Genomic DNA, 24495 nt, shown 5'->3' on the forward strand with positions numbered 1-24495 from the left:
TCACGGGCCAACACACACACACACGAACACACTTCCACCGCCCTGGCCCAGTTTGTCCCGCTCTGACCCCACAGGCCATCTCTATGGAAATGGAACTGCTCATCCTGAAAAGGCCGCACATAAACTAGCCTTTAACAAAAGAGCAGACACACAGTGTGCACAACAACGCCCTTCCAGAGTGTGAGAGAACTGTGGCTGTTTTCCGTTTGTAATTCCTCGAGTGTGTTGTGTGTTTTAGTCTGGTATTCTAAGCACAATCTCGCCTAAAATCGTCCGTTTAAAAGTGACTCAGTCTGGTCATCTTCTCATTAAACAGGCGTTAAGCATGTTTACCTATTAAATCTGTCTGTTTTTGCAACTTTCTTAAAAAATTATTGGTGGTGCCCTGTTAATTATAGTTTAAGGGGGGGGGGCTTTATTTGGTTCACATCAGCTAAACCTTGCGTGACCCTGATCATCTTTCTCGCCACCACCCAGTCTCAACAGAATCAGAATGAATTTCCCTCAAACTCTTTCATTTCACTCTCTCTCTCTTTCTCTCGACGGCATATTTTGGGCAGTCACGACAGTTTGGATTGGCACGAGTACCACAAAATTTTTAAGTTGAGAAGTGACTGTATGGAGACGAAGGAAACCAACCAGAACGTTTTCCGTTCCGCTTTTCCTCATGTATTAAAATATCCATATGCATAGTTGTTTATGTGGATTTGTATGTAGTAATATGAATTTAACATTTACTTGCATTGATTTTTTACTCCTACCATTACTTCTGACTTGGAAGTACTTTTTTTAGCAGTTTATAGATTTATACCTTCAAAACCAGGAGTAAACAGTATATCTGGGGTAGTTTTATTTTTACTTCCGTTTAAAAAAATATATATTAAAAAATGAATTACTAAAAAATAATCCAAAAGATAATGTAATGAATCCTATTATTTAAAATGAAGATATTTCAGATTATTTTAATAATAATAATAATAATTATTAATAAATTTATCACTCAAATTGTTATGTGGATAACATAATTTGTAATGAAAAATTATATTATTAATATTATATTATTATATAAAATTATATTTGACAATATTACTTAATTTTAAAATATATTAAATTATAAACCGTAATGAGAAGTGTAAGCATTTTCACTAAAGTTTTCAGACTTTAGGACCCCAGTAAATTTCTTTTCCCTTAAAAAAAAAGTTTACGCAAAAAGTTGAAAACTGAAGCAAAAATACTGAAGTATTAAAAAATACTATAATACACTATAACATATCTCATGTCCTAAAGAGTTTTAGAGGTGTTTTCATTTGAGCACGTGTAACAGGAGTGCGGTGTGTCGGTGCTTCAATCGGGCCTGTTGCATGGAGACGAGGAGACCCCTAGTGGTCACACAAACTAACATGCTGCTCCACTGCCCCCAGATTATCTCAAAACATACAGATTACATCGGTCCAGCCAGCACATTTATCAAAACCAAAAAAGACTTTTATTAAATAATAAGTTTTTAAAAAAATCAATAAAATGACACACTTCCTCTGGGGATGCTATCTGTGAAAGTCACCGTTGCCTGTAAAGGACTTTGTTCCTAAGTACACCTTACAGTCATCTATATTCACTTAAAGACCTTTCAGACCTGCACCACCATCAATGCCTTATAACTTTAGAGCAACATGTCCATCATTGAATCTCACTTAACTTTCCATAATGACTTTATACTTCTATTTTGTGTGTGCAGGCTGCACTCGCAGAGAGCAGTCTTGGTCTTCTGAACAGCTCCACCCTGATGAACAGCACAGGTGCGAGTCTCAACATGCTGCACGTCGGCCACGATGATGTCAGCAGCACTGTTGAACAAGTCAACAGTAACGGTAGCTGCAGCCCGGGCCTCTCACCGCAGCAGTATGGGTAAGACTATAGTCAACTCACAGCCAGCTGACTGCCAGTGCCTTGATATGTAGTGCACTACTTCATGTATTACTGAATAAAGCAATAACCTAAAAGTTAAAGGGTGTTTTTAGTTTTTATGAAACAACAGCAATAAAAAAAAGAATGGATCCATTTTTTAATGCTCTACTGTTACAAAGTTTGGCGTTTTTTTGTTCTTTTTTTGTTTTTGTTTTTTGTTATTGCTGTTTTTTGTTGTTGTTTTTTAAAGAAGTAAAAAAAATACATATAAAATTGTTTAAATTTAAAATAACTGTTTTATGTTCTAATACATTTTAAAATTTATTCCTGTGACGGCAAAGCTGTTTCCTTCAGAAATTATTCTAAAATGCTGATTTTCTGCTCAAGAAACATTTCTTATTATCATCAATGTTAAAAACAGAAATATTTTGTATAAACTGTTATGCATTTTTCAGGATTCTTTAGTGAATAGAAAGTTCAAAGGAGCAACATTTATTTAAAATAGAAATATTTGTTCCAAATAACCTCTTTGAAATTTTCATCCATTTAATGCATTGTTGCTTGAAAAAAATATGACTGACTCCAAGCTGTTGAACTGTAGTGTATATAATATATTAATTATAAATAAAAATCACAATAAACAATATATACATAATATAATTTAAATTAATAATATATTAAAATAAAATAAAAATAAAATATATATATATATGAAAGGCGCTATATATTAAATGTATGTGTATGTATATATATATAGATATAGATATAGATATATATATATCATCACTCACTCACTCACTTGCTGTCTGTATCCGATGATGACTTCCTTCGAATTAGATTTCTCCACAGAGTTCTGTTTTCGCCGATCCCAGCTGCCTAGTGGGATCTGTTTATGCTTGAGATTCCTTTTAACTGTGTCTTTGAAGCGCAGCTTTGGCCTGCCTATGCCACGGTGCCCCTCTTTGAGCTGGGAGTAGATAGGTTTTGGTAGTCGACTATTGTCCAGTCTGCTCAGATGGCCAGCCAATCTCAGATTGCGCTGAATTACTGTTTCGTACACACTAGGTGTGTTGGTTTTGTCTAGTAACTCTTTGTTGGATATATGGTGCCACCATTTAATGCCTAGAATTTGTCCCCGGTGTCTCATCATGTAGGCATTAAGGTTGTGTGCTTGGGTCATGTAAACCGTCCAAGATTCTGCTCCATATAGAAGAGCTGGAAGAACAATTGCACAATATACTGCACATTTAGTCTTTATGGTGAGGTCTTTGTTTGACCAGGCTCTTTCTTTTAGTCGGCCGAATGCCTGCTAAGCTTTCGATTTACGTAGATATAATTCGGCATCTAGTTTGTTGTTGTAGGTGACTATTTCCCCAAGGTATTTGAACTCTTTGACCAAGGTTAGATTTTGCGCCTCCGATCTGGATGTTGTTTTGGCTGCTTTCGTCGGGTGGCTGGAACATTATTTCTGTCGTCTTTATATTTATCGTGAGTCCATAGGCTATATATATATATATATATATATATATATATATATATAAATCTTCCTTATTTGAAAGCTTAGGGATTATATCACAAATTATATAATATTATGTAAATGTATATATTTGAAAGTAATTGAAAATTGAAAAAATGACATGTTTAAAAAGTGTTGCATATTTAAAGGCACATTTGATTCATCTTGCTTCTATAATATTAGTAAAGACTGACTTATTGTGTGTTACTCTGTCTCAGACACCAAATTCATGTGAAAGAGGAGCCAGCCGAGATGGAGGAGGACTGCAGACCCGTGTCTCTCATGGCAGCTGTCAATCAAAACCTGAGCATGCCTGGTGACGAGCGTGACATGGAGGAGGAGCTTCCCACGGAGGAGCTGGAGTAAGAGGAAGCGTTGATGGAGGCGGAGCTCACCGGCCCGACCACTCCCTCATATTCAAGATGTTCAAGATCAAGTGAGAAAACAAAGATACAAAACCAACTACAACTTCAAAAACCAAAACAGGGTTAGACCTCATCTGTTCACAATGCAAAAACAAACGCCACCCCCCCCCCCCCTCTCCCCCCTTGATTTTTTTGTTTCCTCAGTCAGTACCCTCGAAATGGCCCTTTGAGCAAGTGCGTTTATGTCCTCCTGTGTTTGAAACATGGTCTGATGGAAGTATGGACCAGCGTATCTAAAGCTACTGAGGGAAAACTGACGTCAGTATACACACTTAGTCATTTTGTTTCCCCATAAGTCACTTGAGGTTTCTCTATTTTGAGTCTTTTTAGCTTTAATTTTTATGTTCCTTGGGCCTGAGAACACTGCTTTTCTATGGGATAAATACACAGCGGTGATTTACCTCAGAAAGATGTTCGCATGCCTGACAAGAGAGGAAAAAGATGCCGAACACACATCTTCGGAATGACTTCTGCTTTCAACCGGATTTTTGTACTCATTCAAAGGGGATGCTGTAAGACTCAGTAACTTTGCGGTCACACAGATAAATTCACCACTCTTGACAAAGGCAAAGACTGAAACAATACAAGCTGAAAGACTGGCAACGGCATCCCTGGCCACCTGACCAACTCCTTTGTTTCTTTTTTCTTTTTTCGTCTCCCTTACATGACTGGACTGGAGAAACAGGGGACGCGTTCTGTCTCGAGGCAGTGTTAGCCTCCGCGGATGCTTGCGCTGTCCTTATCTTTATCTGATGGTATCCACAAGAATCTGCCAGAACGTGCTTTTCCCCATCACTCTTTGTCAGACTAAACGTAGAAAATGTTGCTACCCCCAAAAAAGGCATATTTCAGGAAAAGGAACTTTTTTTCCGTTGTTCTTCTGTGGTGCTGTTATGACAGCCAGACTGACATGAGGCTTGTGGAGGACCGGCTCAGAGACTTTACTGACTGTATTGTTGATTATAATATGTGTGCAGTAGCTTTCGATTTCGTTTTACTTTCATAGTCATTTATTACTTTAAGGATCAACATTTTTCATTGTGATGTAATTCAACTATTATGTCTTCTGTTAATGATTGTTTTGTTTTGTTTTGTTAAATCATCATTCCAAATAGGGGTTACGTTTGGGAGAGAAGTTCCAAAAATCCTTATTCTACAAACTCCACCCCCAAAAAACAACAAAAAAAACTCCAAAACTTATCCTAGCGTTAGATCACACGTAAATGAGGATAGCACTTAGCGTTAAGTGAAAACTTCCGAAAAAGAACCACAGATGAAATCTAACGTTAAATACCAACAAAACCACTCGAACATTTCTATAGCAGAGAGAAGCTGAAACTAAAGAGGTGGAATACGCATTGCAGGGCTCCCTGTAAGATCCTGAAAAACTTTACAGGCACTCATATCTCTCTTTTTTCACAAATTTGCTTTATTTTTTTGTTTATTTCGAAAATGTTTATCTTATTTTCCCAGATTTGCGGCATATCCTTCGTTCGTTTCAGAGTTTTCTGTAGTAGCCAGTTGATATCAGCTCCGATACAAAATATTGCTTTAACGTAAAAGATAACACGGTCACGGAATACCTCAGACCACAGTGTTTGCCCCCTCTCGCTGTTATTACAAAGGGGATTTGTACTGTGGCTAACCAATATAGTGACTCTCTCATTATCAGTTCAAAGTTCTATAGTTACTAGATATATAAAACTTATTTGCAATTCACTGTGTGAGTAGAAAGTGTCTGATTAGCATGTGAGATTTTGCTTTCACTGAACTATAAAAAAAAAAACTTTTCTAATTAGTGCCATGCCAAATTTTGAGTTTTATTTTAATATATGTTGCTTTTTTAGTTTTTTCCCCATTTTACTTTTGTTACAGGTAACCAAAGAGATATTTAGTAAACCAAAAAAAAAAAAAAAAACGTTTTATTTTATTTATCATTTCTTCTTCTTAGAGAACTGGCCAAAAGAACACAAACATGTCATTTGAATATTTAATTTATCCTTTTTTTTTTCAGTTAAATAATTAGTTTTTTGACTCACTGACACTACAGAGCATTCCAAAAACCAAAGTGTAAAATGCAAATTTTTAGTTGTTTAAAAAAGGAGAGAACTCTTTTAATATAAGTTAACCTAATGAGTTCTTAACACTACATATGTTTAAAGGCCAAAAAACAAACCGAAAAGGAAACAAAAAGCAAAAAAAGCAGTATTAACAAGCCTCTTGCAGTTCCTTAGTTAATGTACAAAGCACTTACGATCTGAGAAGGAAGCTCTCTACCCCATCTTATGCTCAGGCGATTGCAGTGTTGAGAACGCAGTCTTCACTGTCAAGATTGCAAAGGACTTTACATGCAAAAGGCACTTGAATAACAGTCGATGTACTTTGTGACACTAGAATCCAGCAGCAATTACTCAGCATTATGGTTTACTTCAATTACCAGTATTTCACAATAAAACGCAGTTCAACGAAAACCAAAAAAAAGCAGGCAAGCACTTGCTTGTTGTGCTTACCCTGCCTGTTGAACAGTATTATTTACCACACTAATAAGGGATGGCTGATGGGGATTGTTTCAAACAGAACAGGAATCATTTTAGGTACTGTTCCAGTGATTATTTTCCACTTTTTTTATGTTGGAGGATCTTTGACGTACCTGGTCACGCGAGACCTGTGTATTCATTTCATACACACCTTCGAAACACCTACAAAGAAATAAAACCAAAAATAATGCTACCTCCTTTTGAAAACGATTCACAAAATAGATAGGCCAATGAAAGTCACCTGTAGTCATTCAAAAGGTTTAAATCCCTTCTAGTTTTTCATTCATCCACAAAATAATAATAATAAAAAAACGTGCGTTGTCGGAAAAACCAAAATATGATTCTTGATGCATAGCTGTGAACGTAGCTTGTCGATTCCTCTCGATTCCAAATTTATTAGCATGAATGGAAACAAATAAACGAGACACAACGGGGAAAAAAGACGACTACCTCTCCACCCCCTCCTGAAAAAAAATGCTGAGTCCTGTTAAGTATGAAGCATTAAGTCGTCAACATATTTAAAAGGGTCTACTCCAAATCACATATTCCCCACTTTAAGTGATCTATTAGCATAGTGTCTATGTACAGGTCCTCTGTGCGGAGGCTTAATTGTGTGTTCTAATTCCACATGCATAATGAGAGGCCAGGCCAATGAGAGCCATCGAGCTGGCCGGTCATTAGAGCGTACTCAATGGGCCAGTCAGTTGGGTGTCAGAAATGATGATAGGCAGAATGCATTAACGCAGGCCACTCTTGCACGGACCCCGCTTCCCAATTAATGCAAAGTGTAGCTTCGTGACGGCTGTGGAAAAAATAGCACACACACACCATCCCAGAGATCGTAACGCTCCTAGTAAAACAGGCCTTTATTTTTACCGCACGACGAAAACCAAAATATCCAAAGAGAAGCATCAAGCTTGTGCTACAAGAACTGAGGATTGCGGAGGAATTGAAAAACTCTCACAAATGAATTGCTGCATTCACGAAATGGACTACAATTGTGCTTTAAGGTACATGTGTAAACAAAGCTGTTTTGTAAGATGTGGACTGAAACACATCAGTGGTGATCACCATGACTCCTTTGTTACTTTTACGCGAGTTGTAATGATGTATTATTGTATATTACCGTTCGGCTTAGCTGCTCTCTAGGGCATTCCCTCTTTTTCGTGTTTCATTTACTTGTTTTCTTTTGGCTTTTATTTTCCCGCACCTGTTTTTTAGCTATTGTAAAGTTTTGAGCTCAGAATTCCTATACTGTATTGCTTATGCTAAAAGTGTATGTATTTATCATATGTGCTGCAGGTATCATGGTTAAATTTTGTTTTCCTTTCCCCTGCCCCACCCCCCACAGTTTTTCTGTCATAAAACGTCTGGGACGATGATTTTTTTTGTTTTGTTTTGTGTATTATCTCTCGAAAAAAGACAGATTAAGAGTTAGGTAAGTGGTTTAGGTAACGCACCTGTTTGTATATTTATCTTAGCTAGGTCTATTTTGATACTTTTTGTCTCTGTAGTGCATTTATGCATTTTTAAGGAAAAAAGAGAGAAAACAAACTAAAAAGTTGAACTCATTGTGTAATGATACCTCAGAAGGACTTTCCTCAGAAGACAGGACCAAAACTTCAGAAAAACAGTGAAAGAGAAAAAAAAACATTGTAGAAAAAATGTGTAGCCCTCTCTTGCTTATAAGAAAGAGCAACTTTAAGGTGTTTTTTTTTTTTTGTTAATTATTGGTCCTTTAGGTGCCAATATGTGTACAGACTCCCTTTAAAGTCAACTCATATTTACCATGAGCACTCAAAGCTGTCTCTCATAAGGCAATAGCGCTCCAGATCTGTACAGAAAGTCTCTGAGAAAGTGCTTGGATTGGCTCTCTTCAGCATTACCGGGTGATTATGTCGATTGAGAGCGTCTTCCTTATATTTTCAGACTTTTCTTCACCCTCATGGCACATGATGTCATGCAGGCTATTTTCGACCACTGTTTGCCATTCGCTGTGAACTTGGTGTGGCTTTTCCACAGTAGCATACCAAATAAGATTGTGAAAAGGCTTTTAGAAATGCAGTTCATTTTCAGTGACCACCAAAGGGATTGTGGATAGACGTTTGTATTCCAAATCGATCAAGTCTGCCACAACTGTAACCAAACTAATGGCTGACGTAGGTGACAGCGGTATTTTACATTTCACGGATATCCACCCTACAACCCAGAGCTCCATTGCCCGGTTATGAATAGCTTTGAGATGCCGCTCTCTAAGTAAAGGACCCCTACAGGGGAGCTTTTGCCTGATGGTATTAACTTCTTCGGCCAATCAAATGGAACTACCACTTCGACTCTCCTCTCATTGTATTTTTACGAATGTGTGTACATTTTCAGCAGTGACTTCTATGTACTTTAAGTTTCATTTTAACTTGTTTACTTCTCTTTTTTTTTTTACATTTGTTTTGCTTTTTCAGATGAGACTTGGGGGAAGAATAGGTGGTGGCTTTCGAAATGGTATAGAAATTTAAAAAACAAAAAAGGCAACTAGCCATCCACCTTTGTCATTCTAACCCCCGGTGACCATGTTTATGCCAGTCACTGCCGTTTTTCTTCATGCTGTATAAAAAAACACATATATCTGTGTATTTGTAACCTGAATCTTCTTGTGTCTGTTCATGCAGACAATAAAAAACTGTACAGTAGGTCTAGTTGCATGTAATCTGTACTAATTATTGACAATGGCATTATAAAATGCAATAAAAATACTTATTACACTGTCTAAGGCTGTGCATTGTAAGTTCCTTTCTATTTTTATTAACACTTTAATTAAAATTAACATATTACTGTGGTTTTGTAAATAACCCTCTGATTCATGAATTAAGTCCAAAGGAAATTTGTTTTAGTCATTCTTTTTTTTTTTTTTTGTCTCTCTATAATGCTTATTGTTATATTTGTTTACAACATAAATGCACTGATGATCACATTAAAGGGTTAGTTCATTCAAAAATGAAAATTCTGTCATCATTAACGACACAAAAGAAGATTTGCTGAACACAAAAGAAGAATGTTGGTAACCAAAGAGTTGATGGACCCCATTGACTTTCATAGTATGAAAAAAAAAAAAATGAAACAACTTTGTAATAATTGAGGGCGAGTAAAACATTTTGGGGTGAACTATCCCTCTTAATATTATATTATTTTTATTATTATCCACAGTATTGTTTAATGAAAATATCATCCTTTTTATTTTAAAAAGACCTAAAGGAAATTCACACTGAAATATCCAATTAACAAATATACTATTTGATTTATTATGTTCAGGACAGTGGACTGACAAATTTTAATTTATGGCAAATAAATCGCAAAACAAAAATGAATACAAATAAAATAAATAAAAATGTTCCTTAATCTACTAAAAATATCTGACTAAAATGTACGGCCATTTTGAATTAATCATATAAATGTCACAAATAAAATAACACAATGACATAAATACGACAGCCATAACAATTATGGGAAAGGGTCAAATGTGATCACACATGACAGTTTAGATTGAAATAATACACTAAACGGTTCAAAATTTATTTTTGTCATCATGCATCAGAAAGTCAATATCTAATTCACTTTAAAACATGCAAACATCCTTGCCAGCATTTGGCAGTTTGCAATAAGACAAGAGCTTGTGTGGCTCTGCTGGAGCTTGTGCGTATGGTGTTTCTCCATAACTCACACACATATACAGACACATCTACAAAAAGTTGTGTGAGGTGTACAAAATGTGCTCTCAATTAAGAGCAAACAAGCGAGGTGGCTTCCCCTAAATCATGCAAAATGCATGTAAAACTTGGGCACATTGACTTTGGTGTAAAGCGGGTGATTGAACCAGAAAGCAGGGAACTCAACTTCAAGGAAGTGCAACGTCTACAGAGCACTTGCCTTTCCAACTAACTTAGGAATGGGAACATCATGACCCTGTCTATTTGATGATATTTTTTTTATGGGATGGAGGACAAGATATATGGGACACAGGAGTAGAAAAAAAAAACTTCAGTGGTTGTGTCTGTATGTGCTCATACGCTGAGAAATAATGCTAATGTTTGCAATTACCTCTTTGTGTAATGGCATCCAGCTAATCGCTTGATTGTATAATTTATTGCCCATATTTAATGAGCACAAACCTTCTCTCACTTACTTTAAACTTTGTCGAGTAAGCTGTAGACACTGATGTACTTTTTTAACCTAGAAATAGTGCTGAATCTTAAAAAAAAACAAAAAAACATTATGACTAGCATAAACTGACTAGCATAAATAAGATTTTTGCTGTTGCTGATGCATTGTTCTCTACTAGCTCTGCAGTGTCAGACTGAGAGTGTGGCATTGCATCAGTTTGTTCTGACCAGCAGGCTGACAACATTAATAGTCATGTGTTCAAACCCTACAGAAGTGTGTCCATCCATGTGATAGTCTTGTTGTTGTGTTACAGGCTCTGTCCACCAGGAGGGGTAAATAAACCAGCCAAAAACTGAAAGGGACAGAATGAAAAAGAAAAGAAAAAGAAAATAACAGGACAGGCCCAGTCAGAGAGCTCTTTCAGTCTTCTGAGAAAATCTCTCACTGACATACAGACAGGGTGGAGAGTGTTATTCCAACCCATTTAGACCGGGATCAGGTTCTCTGCGTTTTTTTTTCCTTTTTTTTTCTGCGTTTCGTTTGAAATCTGTCCTGAAAGCTTATCTTTAAAACGCACAGGCCCCCGTTTTGAAGAGGTGTTGCTGCAATATTGAGAGAAAAGATGGAAAAAGTGGTCGCTTTCGGGAAAGTTCGATTTTTATTCGATTGAAGTATTTTGAGATTATCTCCCAGAGTTTGATGGGCAGGAAACTTAAATTGGCCACTCAGTTTGGTAAAAGTTTTGGAAAAAAATGTGTTGTTTTCTTTTGAAACCGCATTAAACTCAGGTACTTTCTGAGTTTCAAGACTGACTGACTCAAGAAAAGTCTGACTGATACTGTTTGCTCAATGACCTACTGAGTGTCAAAATACGCCATCCGCACCACTTATCCAACTAGATGAATGATAAATCACATAAACATTCATTTAAGTAAGTCCTGCACCAATGCTACATAATGAGTCTAATTAAGATGGCTCTGACAGAATACCTCAGCCTGAACCGCTGGCTTACAGAAGGCCACGGACAAGAGAACAAAGGCATCTTTGTGAGTGATTAGAAACACATTTTCATCCCTCTCTCCTTCACCGACCGTGCCAAAATGTTCAATTCCGCTACAAACAATCAGTGTCAAACGTTTAAAATAACATCCAAGAGAAAAACACTGTAATTTTTTTTGTAACATGAAAACTTTCATAAACCATAATACATATTTCATTCTCTCAATCTATCTGTTTCACACTTCAAATCTTTTTTTCTCACACCTTTTTAGCTCCTTCTTGTTTGTTTCTTATCACAAATGTTTGGGCCAATACCAACACTTGGACATATCAGACTGCTTTAAGATTATTTGATGAATCACTAGTACAATGTATTATGGGAAATCATTTAATTAGTCAGCTCTTCAGTTTTTATCCGGGTTCCAGCAGTTGACCTAGATATGGTTATTATGTACAATTACCTATAATCAAGGATTGATGCATTAGTCAAGCACTTAAAGGAATAGTTCACCCACAAAATGAAAATTCTGTTATTACTCAACCTCACGTCGTTCCAAACCTGCAAGATTTCCGTTCATCTTCAGAACACAAATGAAGATCTTTTTAATGAAATCTGAGCTTTCTGTCCCTGCATTGACAGCCTACGCAACTACCACTTTCAAGTCCCAGGAAGGTATTAAAGACATCATTAAAGTAATCCATGTGACTCCAATGGTTTAACCTCAATTTTATCAAGCACTGCGAATGCTTTGTTTGAGGACAAAAACCCAATTTACCACTTTTTTATTTACAAAATATTAATCCCCAATGCGTGTTCACGAGGGCACCACGACTCATTCTCGGTGTGCTGACACGCAAATCTGAAACAAGAGCAGATGTTATATGAACTTGCATTGGAAATTAAAGGTGCTCAAAGCGATGTCACGTGTTTTTTAGGCAAAAAATGTTTTTGTCACATACAACAAACATCTCCTCACTATCCGCCTGTCCCCTGAACACACTGTAAAAAAAACACGGTCTCTGCAGACACCCCAGGCTCCACAAACGGCAACAAAAACAAACTGGGCTAACCCGCACCACGAAACATAACAAACTGTTCCAGCCAATAACAGTTAAGAAGGGTTTGGGGGTGCGGTTTGGGGGGTTAGTGCGCGGATGAGGAGGAGGGAGGGTCTAGCTAGCCTTCGTTTTGTTTGACTTAGAGCAACTTTAATATTTTGTGTATAAAGTGGCAAAATGAAGTGAGTCGTATGGATTACTTCAATAATGTCTTTGCTTGAAAGTGGTTGCTGCGTAGGCTGTCAATCGAGGGACAGAAATCTCTCAGATTTCAGTAAAAAAAGATCTTCATTTGTGTTCCGAAGATGAATGGATGTCTTATGAGTTTGGAATGACATGAGGCTGAACTAACCCTTTGAAGGAATAGTTCACCAACAATTGAAAATTCTGTCATTACTCATCCTCATGACAAACCTGTCTCTGTATGACTTTCTTTCATTTACAGAAGACTGAATGTTTTTTTTCCGAATAATGAAAGTGAATGGGGTCCAACACAACACCGATGAACCCCCATTGACTTTCACTCTATGGCCATTTTTCTAAATATCTTCTTTTGAAAGTCAAAACCTTTTTTTGGCTGAGCTATCCCTTTTCCAATTCATGCTTGGCCAAGCACTTTTAGACCCAATCTGGGCCACATTTAAACATGCAAAGCATAAAATCTCATGTCTCCATGGAACCATGCAGTAGATTAAGGCCTTCAGGACCACAACAATCTTAGGCCATAGAGAGAAGAAACTAAGCCGAGTGGCACCTGGTAAATGTCAGGTTAATTACCAAGAGACAAACCTGAAGAGTTGTATATCATTAACCGGTCAACAAACATTGGCCGAGGATAATGAGTGTCTGACGCTATCTTAGGAGTGCCATGTTATTTGCAATGAGTGTCATTTTGGATTTAGTAGTGGCTGAGGGTGTGGACATTACACCTTACTCAGTCATCAATATTTAATTGATTTCATCATCTCAGTTTCGTATGACACATACACAGAGCTCAAATCTGCAATCTGCAAAATTGGAGTGTATCAAAGTGTATATTCCTTTTACATATGCAAAGCATTTTCCGTAAACTGCAGAGAGAGAGAGAGAGAGAGAGAGAGAGAGAGAGAGAGAGAGAGAGAGAGAGAGAGAGAGAGAGAGAGAGAGAGAGAGAGAGAGAGAGAGAGAGAGAGAGAGAGAGATGAACCATAAACATGGAATTCAGGCCTGTCACGGACACAAATTAATATAAATTGGAATGCGTAAAATCATTCCTGCCCCCTGTGCAAAAAAACCCTTTACTTGTAGAGATGGCACATGGGCCATAAACTGGTTTCAAACTTTTATCTGAGTTGTACTTATGATTTTTATCTATTCTTCCAAAACCTGTTTAAAAGCAAATTCAGTGTGCCTTCAGGCTTTCATAACATGTCAACTGAACATGCTGGCCTTTAAAACCAGCGTTAGGGAAAGTTACTTTTAAGTTTACAATATTGCATTACTCTCTAAAAACAAGTTACTAATTGCATTACTTTTTGTGGAGAGTAATAATGTGTTACTTTTCTTTTGCTTTACTTTTTCTCACCTGGGATGAGCTTGCTTTTTTTTAATAAGAAAAACAACAAAAGTAATATTTTTGGCAAATGTAAAGGCCCTTTCACACCAAAAGTGAAATGAATAAGCCTCATGCTATATTGATACAATGTGTGAAGGTATGTATGATATATGTACAATTCAATATATATTATATTATATTATATTATATTATATTATATTATATTATATTATATTATATTATATTATATTATATTATATTAATTATATTATTCTGATTTCTATTTACATGCTTTTGTCTATTATGTTGTCCTGGAGATTGTAATCAGGATAATTGTAGAGTACAGGCATCTTGCCCGCAAGGAGTAATCAGCCCTCAATGTCATTTCCTGTCGAAAGTCTCGAGCTGAGTGCGCGCTGCTGCTGCACGAGAGTCTTGAGCCTGAGCGACAGCGCGCGAGGTGAAAACACTAAAGAGCGACCTCAACAACTTTCATCATTACTGGACATTTGCAGGATTTGAGAGGAAAAAATAATTTTAGTTCAAGTTTATTTCTGGTCTTCATTTAGTACCGTGAAAAAATAAGACTCCACTTTCCTATGTTTTCTGTCAAGTTACTTGGCTCTGGGAGAGTTTGAAGACGAAGATAAACTCTTCGTTTATTCAACGCTGGAGATAAGTTAACGGTCGAGATTAACAAATGAGGAATAACGAGTGTCAACTTTAATGTAATCAATAAAGCAACTCAAAAACTTGAAGAGAGAAAGAGATACATGAAGAGAAAGAAAATACTTTAACCCCCGAAACGGGACTGGCTAAAAGATGCATCACTGAAACCACACTTTTGCCGAGTGACCATCGCAGGTAAGACATCTGGACTGTTTTGCTTTACATACCGGTATTCTTAAGTTTTGTCTATAAAGTGAACTGTGGACACATTCAACAGGTTTGAGTGAGTTTTAGCAGGAGCGTGCAGAGACTCGCCACAGACAAACCACAGCATGAAAACCAACAGTCATGTAATTCTGTGTGCTGCTCGTGAGTCGTGATTCTTTTTAAGATTATTATCATTATTCGTGTTAGTGGTGTTTTTAGTAGTCACCAAGTAACTTTATCATGTCTTGAAGTAGCATACATGACCTTAATTTAAGAAGTTAAATGCAAGTATTCATTCAGCACATACAATTTTAATTAAACTCTTGAAATAGCATGTTCACCGCAGGAATGCCATGGTATGAGCGTCAAAATTGTTTATTTCTCGGACTCTTTTATTTCTTTGTTTTGTTGTATCTTTGCGCATCATATCGTTTCTGGCCATGTTTCTCTGCTTCATTGAGCCATTTTGGTCTCTTCTTCTTCTGCCAAGCATTATTTCCCAAGCCACTGGTGTTTTTAAGTACTTTGGCCCACTGACATGAGCTGAACAATAGGAGGGAAAAGTGATAGTGGGAACAGGGGCAGCTGTATGTTCGCAGGCTTGAGCCTTGTTTTCATCTGTGTGTTTCTTTTGCAGGGTAATTTCTAGTCGCCTGGCACCTGGCTCCAGAACAGATGTCCAAGGAGGACCACAGCCACAGTGCCAGCCCACCCGAACATTCAGATGGAGCCCAACCGGACAGCCGGCCCCAGGAAACTCTCACTGACCCTTGCCCAGGTACATTAGACACAGCCAGCAGGTCTCTGGATGTAATTTGAATATAATTGTTAAAGTCTCCTTAAATTCAAAATGACAATTCTTTTTTTAAAATCTAATATTGCAGTATTTATTATAAATACTTCATCTGTGCACATCATTATTAAAAGAAATGCCCTTCTAATCTTTAATCAAAATAACTTCCCCTCCATCTTGTGACAACTTCTCTTCTCTGATGATGTTTTCTCTGCGTGAAGGCGGAATGACCTGTCACTCACATGAGATCACAGCAGTAGCAAACCACAACCACGCAACGATCCAATTAATTCCCGATGGACAAAATCTAATCCCGCCCTACATTTTTACTAGTTTGAGAAGCCATTTCATTCATGTTGACTTTAATAAGTGGATCGTTGCCATTCGATCACATGCAAAAAGCTACTTCCTCTGTAGGCAGCATTTTATGGCATCATAGGTATTGTTCAGACAGTTTTATAAAGTTATGTAGCTTAATTATACTGCCTGAAGATACCTTTTTTAAACTAAATTACAAGGCAGCATCTCATGTATCCTTCATGGAGAAGACAATCCCAGAATGCATTGCTTTGAGCTCAGTGAAAAAAATGGCAAAGAGACAGAAATGTTGGTTATACATTTAATGAATTCAGTGCAATGATCAAAAACTCGGTTTTAACACAAATTTGCTAAATGCAATATATCCACACAACTAATGTGAGGCACAGTGTTTAAGTTTATTTGTTACTGCATCAGGCCATACAATCTGTCTTTGGTATCTGTCAGACATTCAAAATTAGGAGGCAGTCGTCTGCTGCTCATCTGATCCTTTGCTGTAGTCGGGTCCTTTCTATGCTGCTTTCTGTGCAATGTAGTGCGATGACGATCCTAAAATGAGATGCAAATATACATGGGTTAGGATGTTTATAGTTTTCTAAAAAACTTTTTTTTCACCCAGAAAAGATGCACATAATGACTGTTCCAAAACCTAGTGAGCAACCTCTTTGGGCAGCATTTGAAGGCATCATGGGCAAAGTAGGCAACTTAATGCTGCTTCCAAAGAAACGTATTTTTCATGAACAATTAAGTCTCATGCATCCAAAATCCCAAAATGCTGGAAAAAATTTGAGAAATTTATATTGTATGTTACTGTTCAAGTCTGGAAGATTTTTTTATATTTTTGAAAGAAGTCTCTTATGCTCACCAAAGCTGCATTTATTTGATCAAAAATACAGTAAAAACAGTAATATTGTGAAATTAAAAATTAATTTCTGTGATCACAAAACTTCTTCAGCAGCCATGACTTCAGTCTTTAATGTCACATGATCCTTCAGAAATAATTCTAATATGCTGATTTTAAACATTTCTTATTGTTACTGTTGAAAACAGTTGAAAACTACTAATATTTTTGTGTAAACTGTGATGCATATTTTTCAGGATTCTTTAATAAATAGAAAGTTTAAAAGAACAGCATTTTTAGAAATAGAAATCTTTTGGTACATTATAAAAAAAATCGCTGTCATTTTTTTATATCAATTTAATGCATCCTTGCTGAATGAAAGTATTCATTTAAAAAAAAAATCTGTCCTCAAATTTTGGTATGGTAATGTATGCATAAATATATGTGAGTATATTAAAAGATACTAAAAAGTATCAACAAAAATAATTCAAAATATTTAAAATCATTACACTTGCATTGGCTTGCACTTGATATTCCCTTCCATTTCAGGTGCGGCCCATGTAGGCAGTAGACAGCGAGGTCACTCACTAGGTTTAGAACAGAGTTAATATGAGTATTAACTCAACAAAGTATTTTTGTGCTTGGCTAGTGGAAGTCTGCAAACAGAGTTCACAGTGCTTTAGTGAAACGTTCCGTGGTTTGAAGGCTATGTACTATGCTTGGCTGTGGAATCAAGCATTGCAGTGAATGGGGTTCTGCAAGCTTTGGTTTGTCAGTAGGGCATTGAGGGTTTGAATTCCAGAGGAGGAATGGGCCGCTTGGAAATGTTTTTCAGATCCTCCGGACTGTCCTACTAACGAGGGGTCAAAGTTCCAGATTAGTCATGGTGCTCTATACAAAGGGCACTGCAGAGTGTGCGTGGTGTGTGTGCGTGTGTGTACAACCAATTGTGTGTGTGTCCGTTTTTGGTCTTTTTCCGGTGAACATATGTATTGACACAGGCATGTGTGAAAACAACAAGTGGCTTTGAGCGCACCATCTCTGCACACTGCCACAGTCCTCTCCGCAGGAATCAGATCTGCAGGCGGAGGCCTTGTATTAACTGTGGGTGAGGGCAAGTCCTGGCCCAATCATCCGTTTGCATAACAGTGCTGCAAAAACCAGCGAGCGTGTTGATTCCTGTGTGACTGCCACAGCCGGTACACCATGGTAAAATTAGGCAACCAGGCATATATGCCATCTGCCCAATAACCACTAATTACATTTAACTCTGAATTGTTCCTAAACATTTGAGGTTTGTGCCTCAACATGAAGCACACTCATTTAGACTGCGAGGATTCTCATCTTGCTGCCTTTAGGTATTAGCTTAAGTCATTCATCCTGGTGTTAGCATAAGTCTAAATTGAAACGTTAACATTTTAAATAATGATGATATTGCGACGGTTTTATTTTTTTACCTCGAAGCCCAACCGGATCTGCACTCATAGTCTAAAGAACTCTTTGAAAACACAAGCTTGTATGAGGCCGCCTGGTTACAGATATGGCGCCCGTCCGAGGCTGAACACTGCCTGCATTGACTGGCCTTCTTCAGCTTTAGTGCCATAGTTCTGTGTAAATGCCTGACTCACTGTAGAAGATGAAACATCCACACTAACTCCCTGCTCTCCAGAGTGCATGACTAAAGCTGTTTTCACTAGATACACAGGATTTGCTATTTCGAAAATCTTGATTTTTTTTTTCACTTCAGTTCAGCAAGAATTAAGGCTAAAGGCCTTTTTTGTGTAAGTTGATCCTTGAGGAACTGCCAACATCTCTGCTTATGCTTGAATTGAGATATGATTTGACAGCTATGACAGAGAGCTCTGTTTGTTTTTAAGATTTATGAATCCTATAACAGTTTTTACATAAAGTGCAAATATAAGAGAGCTTCATAGATGTGGGAGACTGCAAAGAGGGCAACACATTTCTATATCTATGCATTGTGGTTTGATAAGATAATTTTGCATTATGTTGCATTATGCAAAATTGCACAGGTTGCCATTTGCCACTTGCAATCAATTAAGGCACTGATGTTTGCCTACAAAACTACTGGCTCTGCTCCCCATACCTAAACTCATTAATCCAGACCTTTGTGCCATCCAGAAGCTTGCATTCTGCAAGTGAACGGCACCTTGTGGTGCTATCCAAAAGAAGCACATAATCGCTTTCACAAACCTTTTACGGGATTGTTCCCTAGCTCTCCTTATTTGTAAGTCGCTTTGGATAAAAGTGTCTGCTAAAATGATTAAATGTTTCACAAACATGGGGGGTGGGATTTTTCTCTTTACATAAAGAAATGTCAAAGAAATTGTGCAATCTTAAGCGTCCTGATAGACAACTTTCTGGTCTTAATAATGTTAATAATCAATTTTCTAAAAACGCTATGGTTCATTCAATAAATGTTTTAATACATAAATTCAATTAATACATATTACGTAGACTGAAGGACAGTGTTTATTAGCATTTCTTAAAGAGTTATTTTACCCAAAAAATGTATTACTCACCCTCATGTTGTTTCAAACCTGTAAGACTTTCGCTCATCTTTAAAACACAAATGAAGATATTTTAAATGTAATCTCAGCAATTTATGTCCATCCATTGACGAAACTAGCACTTTAACGCTTCAAAAGGTTAATAAAGAGATCCATATGTAATCCATATGAATCGAGCAGTTTAGTCCATATTTTCTGAAGAGACACCATCGCTTTATATAATGAACAGATTGCATTTAGGCTTTTACTCTCATATAAACATTGATCAGTGAACATAAACAGAAGCTTAACTGTACCTGCTTGATCGGTGAGAACAAACCTCATTGGTTCTTGAGGAAGTTCAAATGTGAGGCGTTACACATGAGAATGAACCTCATTGGTTTTTGCACGTCAAGTGAACATACTTGAGCTTCTGTTTCCCACAACTAATGTGTGAGTTGATGAATGTTTATATGTGAACAAAATTCAATCTGTTCATCATATAAAGCGATCGTGTCTCTTCAGAATTTTTTTACTAAACTTCATATGGATTAGTTTTACGATCTCTTTATTAACTTTTTGAAGCATCAAAGTGGTGGTTGCGTGGACTGTCAATGAAGAGACAACATATGGGTAATTAATTAATGACAGAATTTTCCTTTTTGGTGAACTATCCCTTTAAGAATGTTCTCTTTTCATTTCTTAAGAAAATCTCGTTTGGCACTTGTGAGTGAGCCACAGTTTACCTTATGAAAACGTCAACCATGTGTTGTATGAACCAAGGGAAATATCCTAATCCTAATAAAATACCATTTTGAGGATGAAAATATAAAATATAAAACTATTTAACTAAAGCATAGGTTTATATAACCCACCATTTGAATTCCTTAACTGTAATATTTGAAATGTTTGTTAAACTTTTTTTTGTTGTATTTTTATGAAATAATTATGTAGTACAAAATTTATTTGTCACAACATCCTTACAATTTTTTTTAAACTGTATAACGTATTTGTTGCTTCTCCTTGTTTATTATGATTGGATCCTAACAAGTTCATAACCCCATGAAAAACTGGGGTATCTTTGGTGCATCTTCAAAAAGAAAGGCGTCAAAATTTATACATTTCCATTTGATTTAATCTTCCTGAAGCAGTCCAGTAAAACTCTCTACTGTAAAACTCTCTATTCTAAATTATATTGCCAAATGACAGCAGTAATATATGGGCCACTCATGATGTAGCCTATATTCTGACACATACTTGATATGAGCACATGACTTGATATTAGCGCTACATAATTATTTGCAAATGATCAGCTGGCCTTTCAAGATGTATATTTTGGCTTCTCCTGACATGTCTTGGGCAGATATCACTTGCCAGTCTCCTTTTTGTGAGAAAGATGGAGGAGATTTCATCATGGTGGATCGTTGTGGGGTCTGTCTTTGATGCCTTGCCTGATGGTTTTAAGTTGCTGTCGTAATTCTCATGTGGGGGGATTCCTGCAGCTTTCACTTCAGTCATAAATCTTACTGTTAAAATGGCAAATTAGCAAGCATTGTTCAAGAACATTTGGATATGTTGACTGAGAGGGTTCAAATGAGAGGGCAAAAGAGGAGAGAGCAAGTGGGATCAATGCTGACCTATGAGGCAGCTGTTGGCCATTCACCAGTGTGTTTGAAACTTCCTGTTGTTTCTTTGGAGCCAGCAGAGGTGCGTGACTGTGCAAAAGTGAATGTTTTTATGTTAAAGAGAACCAGGAGACATGGAATGTCACGCACGGAGATGCCAAGCCCTGAAACGGAGATACAGACCCCCCACTTTCTTCACACTGCTCTATCTCCTCACAAAACTTTCAAGCATGAGATATAGTGCTGTTAAATCCTCCCTAAAGCCTGTTAAATACCAGACATTTTCTTTTTTTAATGAGCTTAGTGTTTTTCCCCCTCCTCTATTGTACTTGTTAAATAATCTGTGAATTTGGATAAATTCCAAAACAGTTCTTTGAAGCTTTTTCCCCCAAGCGTGTGTTTTTACTCTTGGCCAGTTTACAAGCCCAGATTAGATTCTATTGTTTCAGAGCCAAGCTTAGTGAAGACGTTACCGTGGTTATCAGCTTGTCTCTTCAGAGGATCAGCCACAGACATTTCCTTAATTATTTTCTTTTTTCCCCCTAATTACATCCCTGAGGGGTCATTGCTATAAAAATTGTGTCAAAGTCATGATGGGCTCACAAATGTGTAACAGGGGAGCATGAATGTGGGCTTTAAATGAGGTGCTCTGCTTTAATCCATCTGAGATGCTCCAATAAGTGGCACCACCTGTTTCCTGTAGTACTCGGTACAATTGCAGTGGGTTGAGTAAGGTACAGATAAATGTGAATAAATATGCAACAGTCATTGAGTTTTGTTTCTGGGAGTAGCATACTCATATAATATCCGCGATCACGGAGTCACGGACGGAATCGCGGAATTGGCCAACTAACGCGGAATCTAGTGTTAACGCGGAATTTCGCGGAATTTTACATATTTTTAATGAAATTTTGTTTTTGTGTGGGTGAAGAACGTATGTCTGGGGAAAATGTAGACCGGGGGAAGAAAATCTGGGCGACACAACCCCTCCCGTCATTTCTGCTCCAATGACGGCATCAAAACAATGAAAGCATGGCGAAGTGGCTCTCCACGGCTCTGCTTTCATCTGCGAAAAAGTTAAGAAACTTGACGCTAAGCCCTCAGTACCGAGCCGAGCAGTTCGCACGTGACTTTTATGAAGTGTTTACAACACATAATTTGTGGCGAAGAATGAACACTGGCCGCCACATATTGCGATTTGTTCATTTTTTTAACGCTTTCAGTTGCATTTCCTTTCCCTGCTCTCCCTCCGTCTCTCTGTCACTCACGCGTCTCTCTCTCTATCTCTCGCTCACTCACACACACACACACACACACACACACACAGACATACACATACACACACCCTCCGTGCACACCACGTCTGTCTATGAGGCGCCGGACTGGACAAAAGCGAAGCGACACAGCGCGAGAGAGACCATCCGAGTGTGTCCGAGAGCACGCTCGACAGTGCGCGAGAGAGAGACAGAGTGTGACTTTTATTTAAACTTATATAAACTAATATAATTTATTTTACTGGACAGTTTAAAGCTCTTAACCATATTTAGTTGTTACTTGAAGTACTTAGAGTGAAGTGTTATGTTGCATCATGTAGTATTTGTGCTGAAAAGTAAGAGTAAATGTCTGTTACCTCAATAAATTTAAGGTCATTCCTATTTTATTTGTGTACATTTTAATCATTAACATTAAAAGCACACTCTTTTTACGACTAAAATAACAGTAAAGGGTGAAAAAAAACTGAAAAAGCTGATCTGGTCATCTCAGGGTTCCAGACTAACATGATAGGGGTGGCACTGGTGAAAATGGTAGCACCAGCACCTAATTACTGTGGTAGCTCAAAATAGAGACAAAAAACAATAATAGTAGTTGTATTATTAATAATATTGCATAAATATTGGTTGAAGTTTACAAATATTGTATGTCTTGTCCCATAGAAATGCACATTTGTACAATATAAACCAATATGATATTATAATCGTACTAATTAGTATAATTATACATTTCTGCTCAAATAAAATAATTACAAAAAATGTTTATTATAATTATTGAACATTCCTGCTAAAATAAATACTACAGTAATATTTCAAATTTCCATCAGTCCGACCTCTAAGATACATTTCTGAACACGTACTACACATTTACTCAATAAAATGACAGACATTAACTTCAGCTCACAATTGTTGATATTTGCAAATAGGTCTTATGAAAGCACAACTTCCACTTTACATAACCTATAGCAGCTCCCAGCATGTACTGTTACATTTCACATGTTGCATAACGATTTTAGAGAGAGGATTCTCTGTTATTATGCAGACATGACACAACACATTGGGAATCTGTCCTTTATCACTTGGGTTTTTGCCTTCTATATTTGCATTTTAACATTAAATCTGGTGTTTAGCACCTTCTTTTCTCAAAGTGATCTCAAGTACACCAGTTGTGAATTTGAGGAACGCAGCCTGCAGCGTAATTTGATTCTGTAGCCCTCCAATTCCCAAATCTGTATCCCTCTGTTCTCTGTGCCCTGTGGCCAGCACATTGTTCCAGATGCCTGCAGAGCTACAGCAGACCCTGTCTGCCAAACCTGAAGCCGATAATAATATTAGCCTACAGCTGCATAAAATCGACCTCATTTTTATGCCTTTCATTTCATCTGTTCTTTTTTTCTTTTACCTCTCCCCCTTGTTTTTCCCATCCTTGCCCAGCATATCACTCTCAGTGGATTTTAAAGAGTGATGGTTTTAATTAGTCAGGGTAATGACAAGTAATTAACTCCCAACACAAGTGGCCTGTGCACTGCTCCTCCAGGCCCGCCTCTGAGATTGCCTGATATTTAACAGTTTTCTTTGTCACGTTACGCCAATATATTTGTCTCCAGGCATACACTGAATAGTGAAGTTGCAAGTTTTACACTTCGACTCTGAAAATTATTTCTAGATTGAAAGGGATGTTGTTTTCACTGGAGCACAAGAGGAAGTACCTTTCAAATGTTGTAATCTCTTGTATTCTATTAAAAACGGAATTTACCGTCATCACTGTTAGGGGAGGTCTCGTCGAGTCAAAGGAGAAGTTCTGGATCTCAGAGTTGGAGAAAGTTCTAATTCAAGCATGCCTCTTGTCTAGCCTTCAGTTCAGCTATTCCACTGAGACACATGGGGGTGTGAAATATCTCTAAGTCTCTTGTCAGTTTCTCTCTCTTTCTCTTTTGTCTCTTTCTTCTGAAAGAGCATTAGTAGGGGTTGCTGAGGACAGAGCAACTCTGCCACAAAATAAAGAAAGGCTGGGGTTTGAGGGTTGAGAGTATTTCAAAGTGTCCCTGTAAAGCCACATGGCTGCTCAGTCTCTAATACCAGGCCTCATACCTGACTGCTCGAAGATTATAGAAAGTCTCAGTGTGCGTTCCCA

The 24495-nt window shown here is 37.4% G+C and overlaps 2 protein-coding genes across 12 annotated transcripts in view; both read left to right on the top strand.

Moving 5' to 3' along the window:
• foxp4 (forkhead box P4) overlaps window positions 1–9144 on the top strand; it is a 306386-nt gene extending 297242 nt beyond the window's left edge. For all 10 annotated transcript variants that reach the window (XM_077203301.1, XM_077203303.1, XM_077203306.1 and 7 more), the window contains 2 exons: window positions 1736–1905; window positions 3640–9144. In XM_077203301.1, the coding sequence (XP_077059416.1) occupies window positions 1736–1905; window positions 3640–3787 (318 nt within the window). In that variant the 3' untranslated portion in view covers window positions 3788–9144. The remainder of the gene's footprint in view (window positions 1–1735; window positions 1906–3639) is intronic.
• Window positions 9145–14518: 5374 nt separating this feature from the next.
• mdfi (MyoD family inhibitor) overlaps window positions 14519–24495 on the top strand; it is a 30823-nt gene continuing 20846 nt past the window's right edge. The window contains exons 1-2 of one of the 2 annotated variants that reach the window (XM_077203268.1): window positions 14519–14991; window positions 15641–15781. In XM_077203268.1, coding sequence (XP_077059383.1) covers window positions 15679–15781 — 103 coding nt within the window. In that variant the 5' untranslated portion in view covers window positions 14519–14991; window positions 15641–15678. Of the gene's footprint in view, window positions 14992–15078; window positions 15166–15640; window positions 15782–24495 lie in introns of those variants that run through there. The other variant, XM_077203269.1, reaches the window with a different exon arrangement.

This window comes from Siphateles boraxobius, unplaced genomic scaffold (genome assembly GCF_051911475.1).
Source record: "Siphateles boraxobius isolate OS27281-9 unplaced genomic scaffold, OSU_SipBor_1 5, whole genome shotgun sequence".
Classification (NCBI taxonomy): Eukaryota; Metazoa; Chordata; class Actinopteri; order Cypriniformes; family Leuciscidae; genus Siphateles; species Siphateles boraxobius.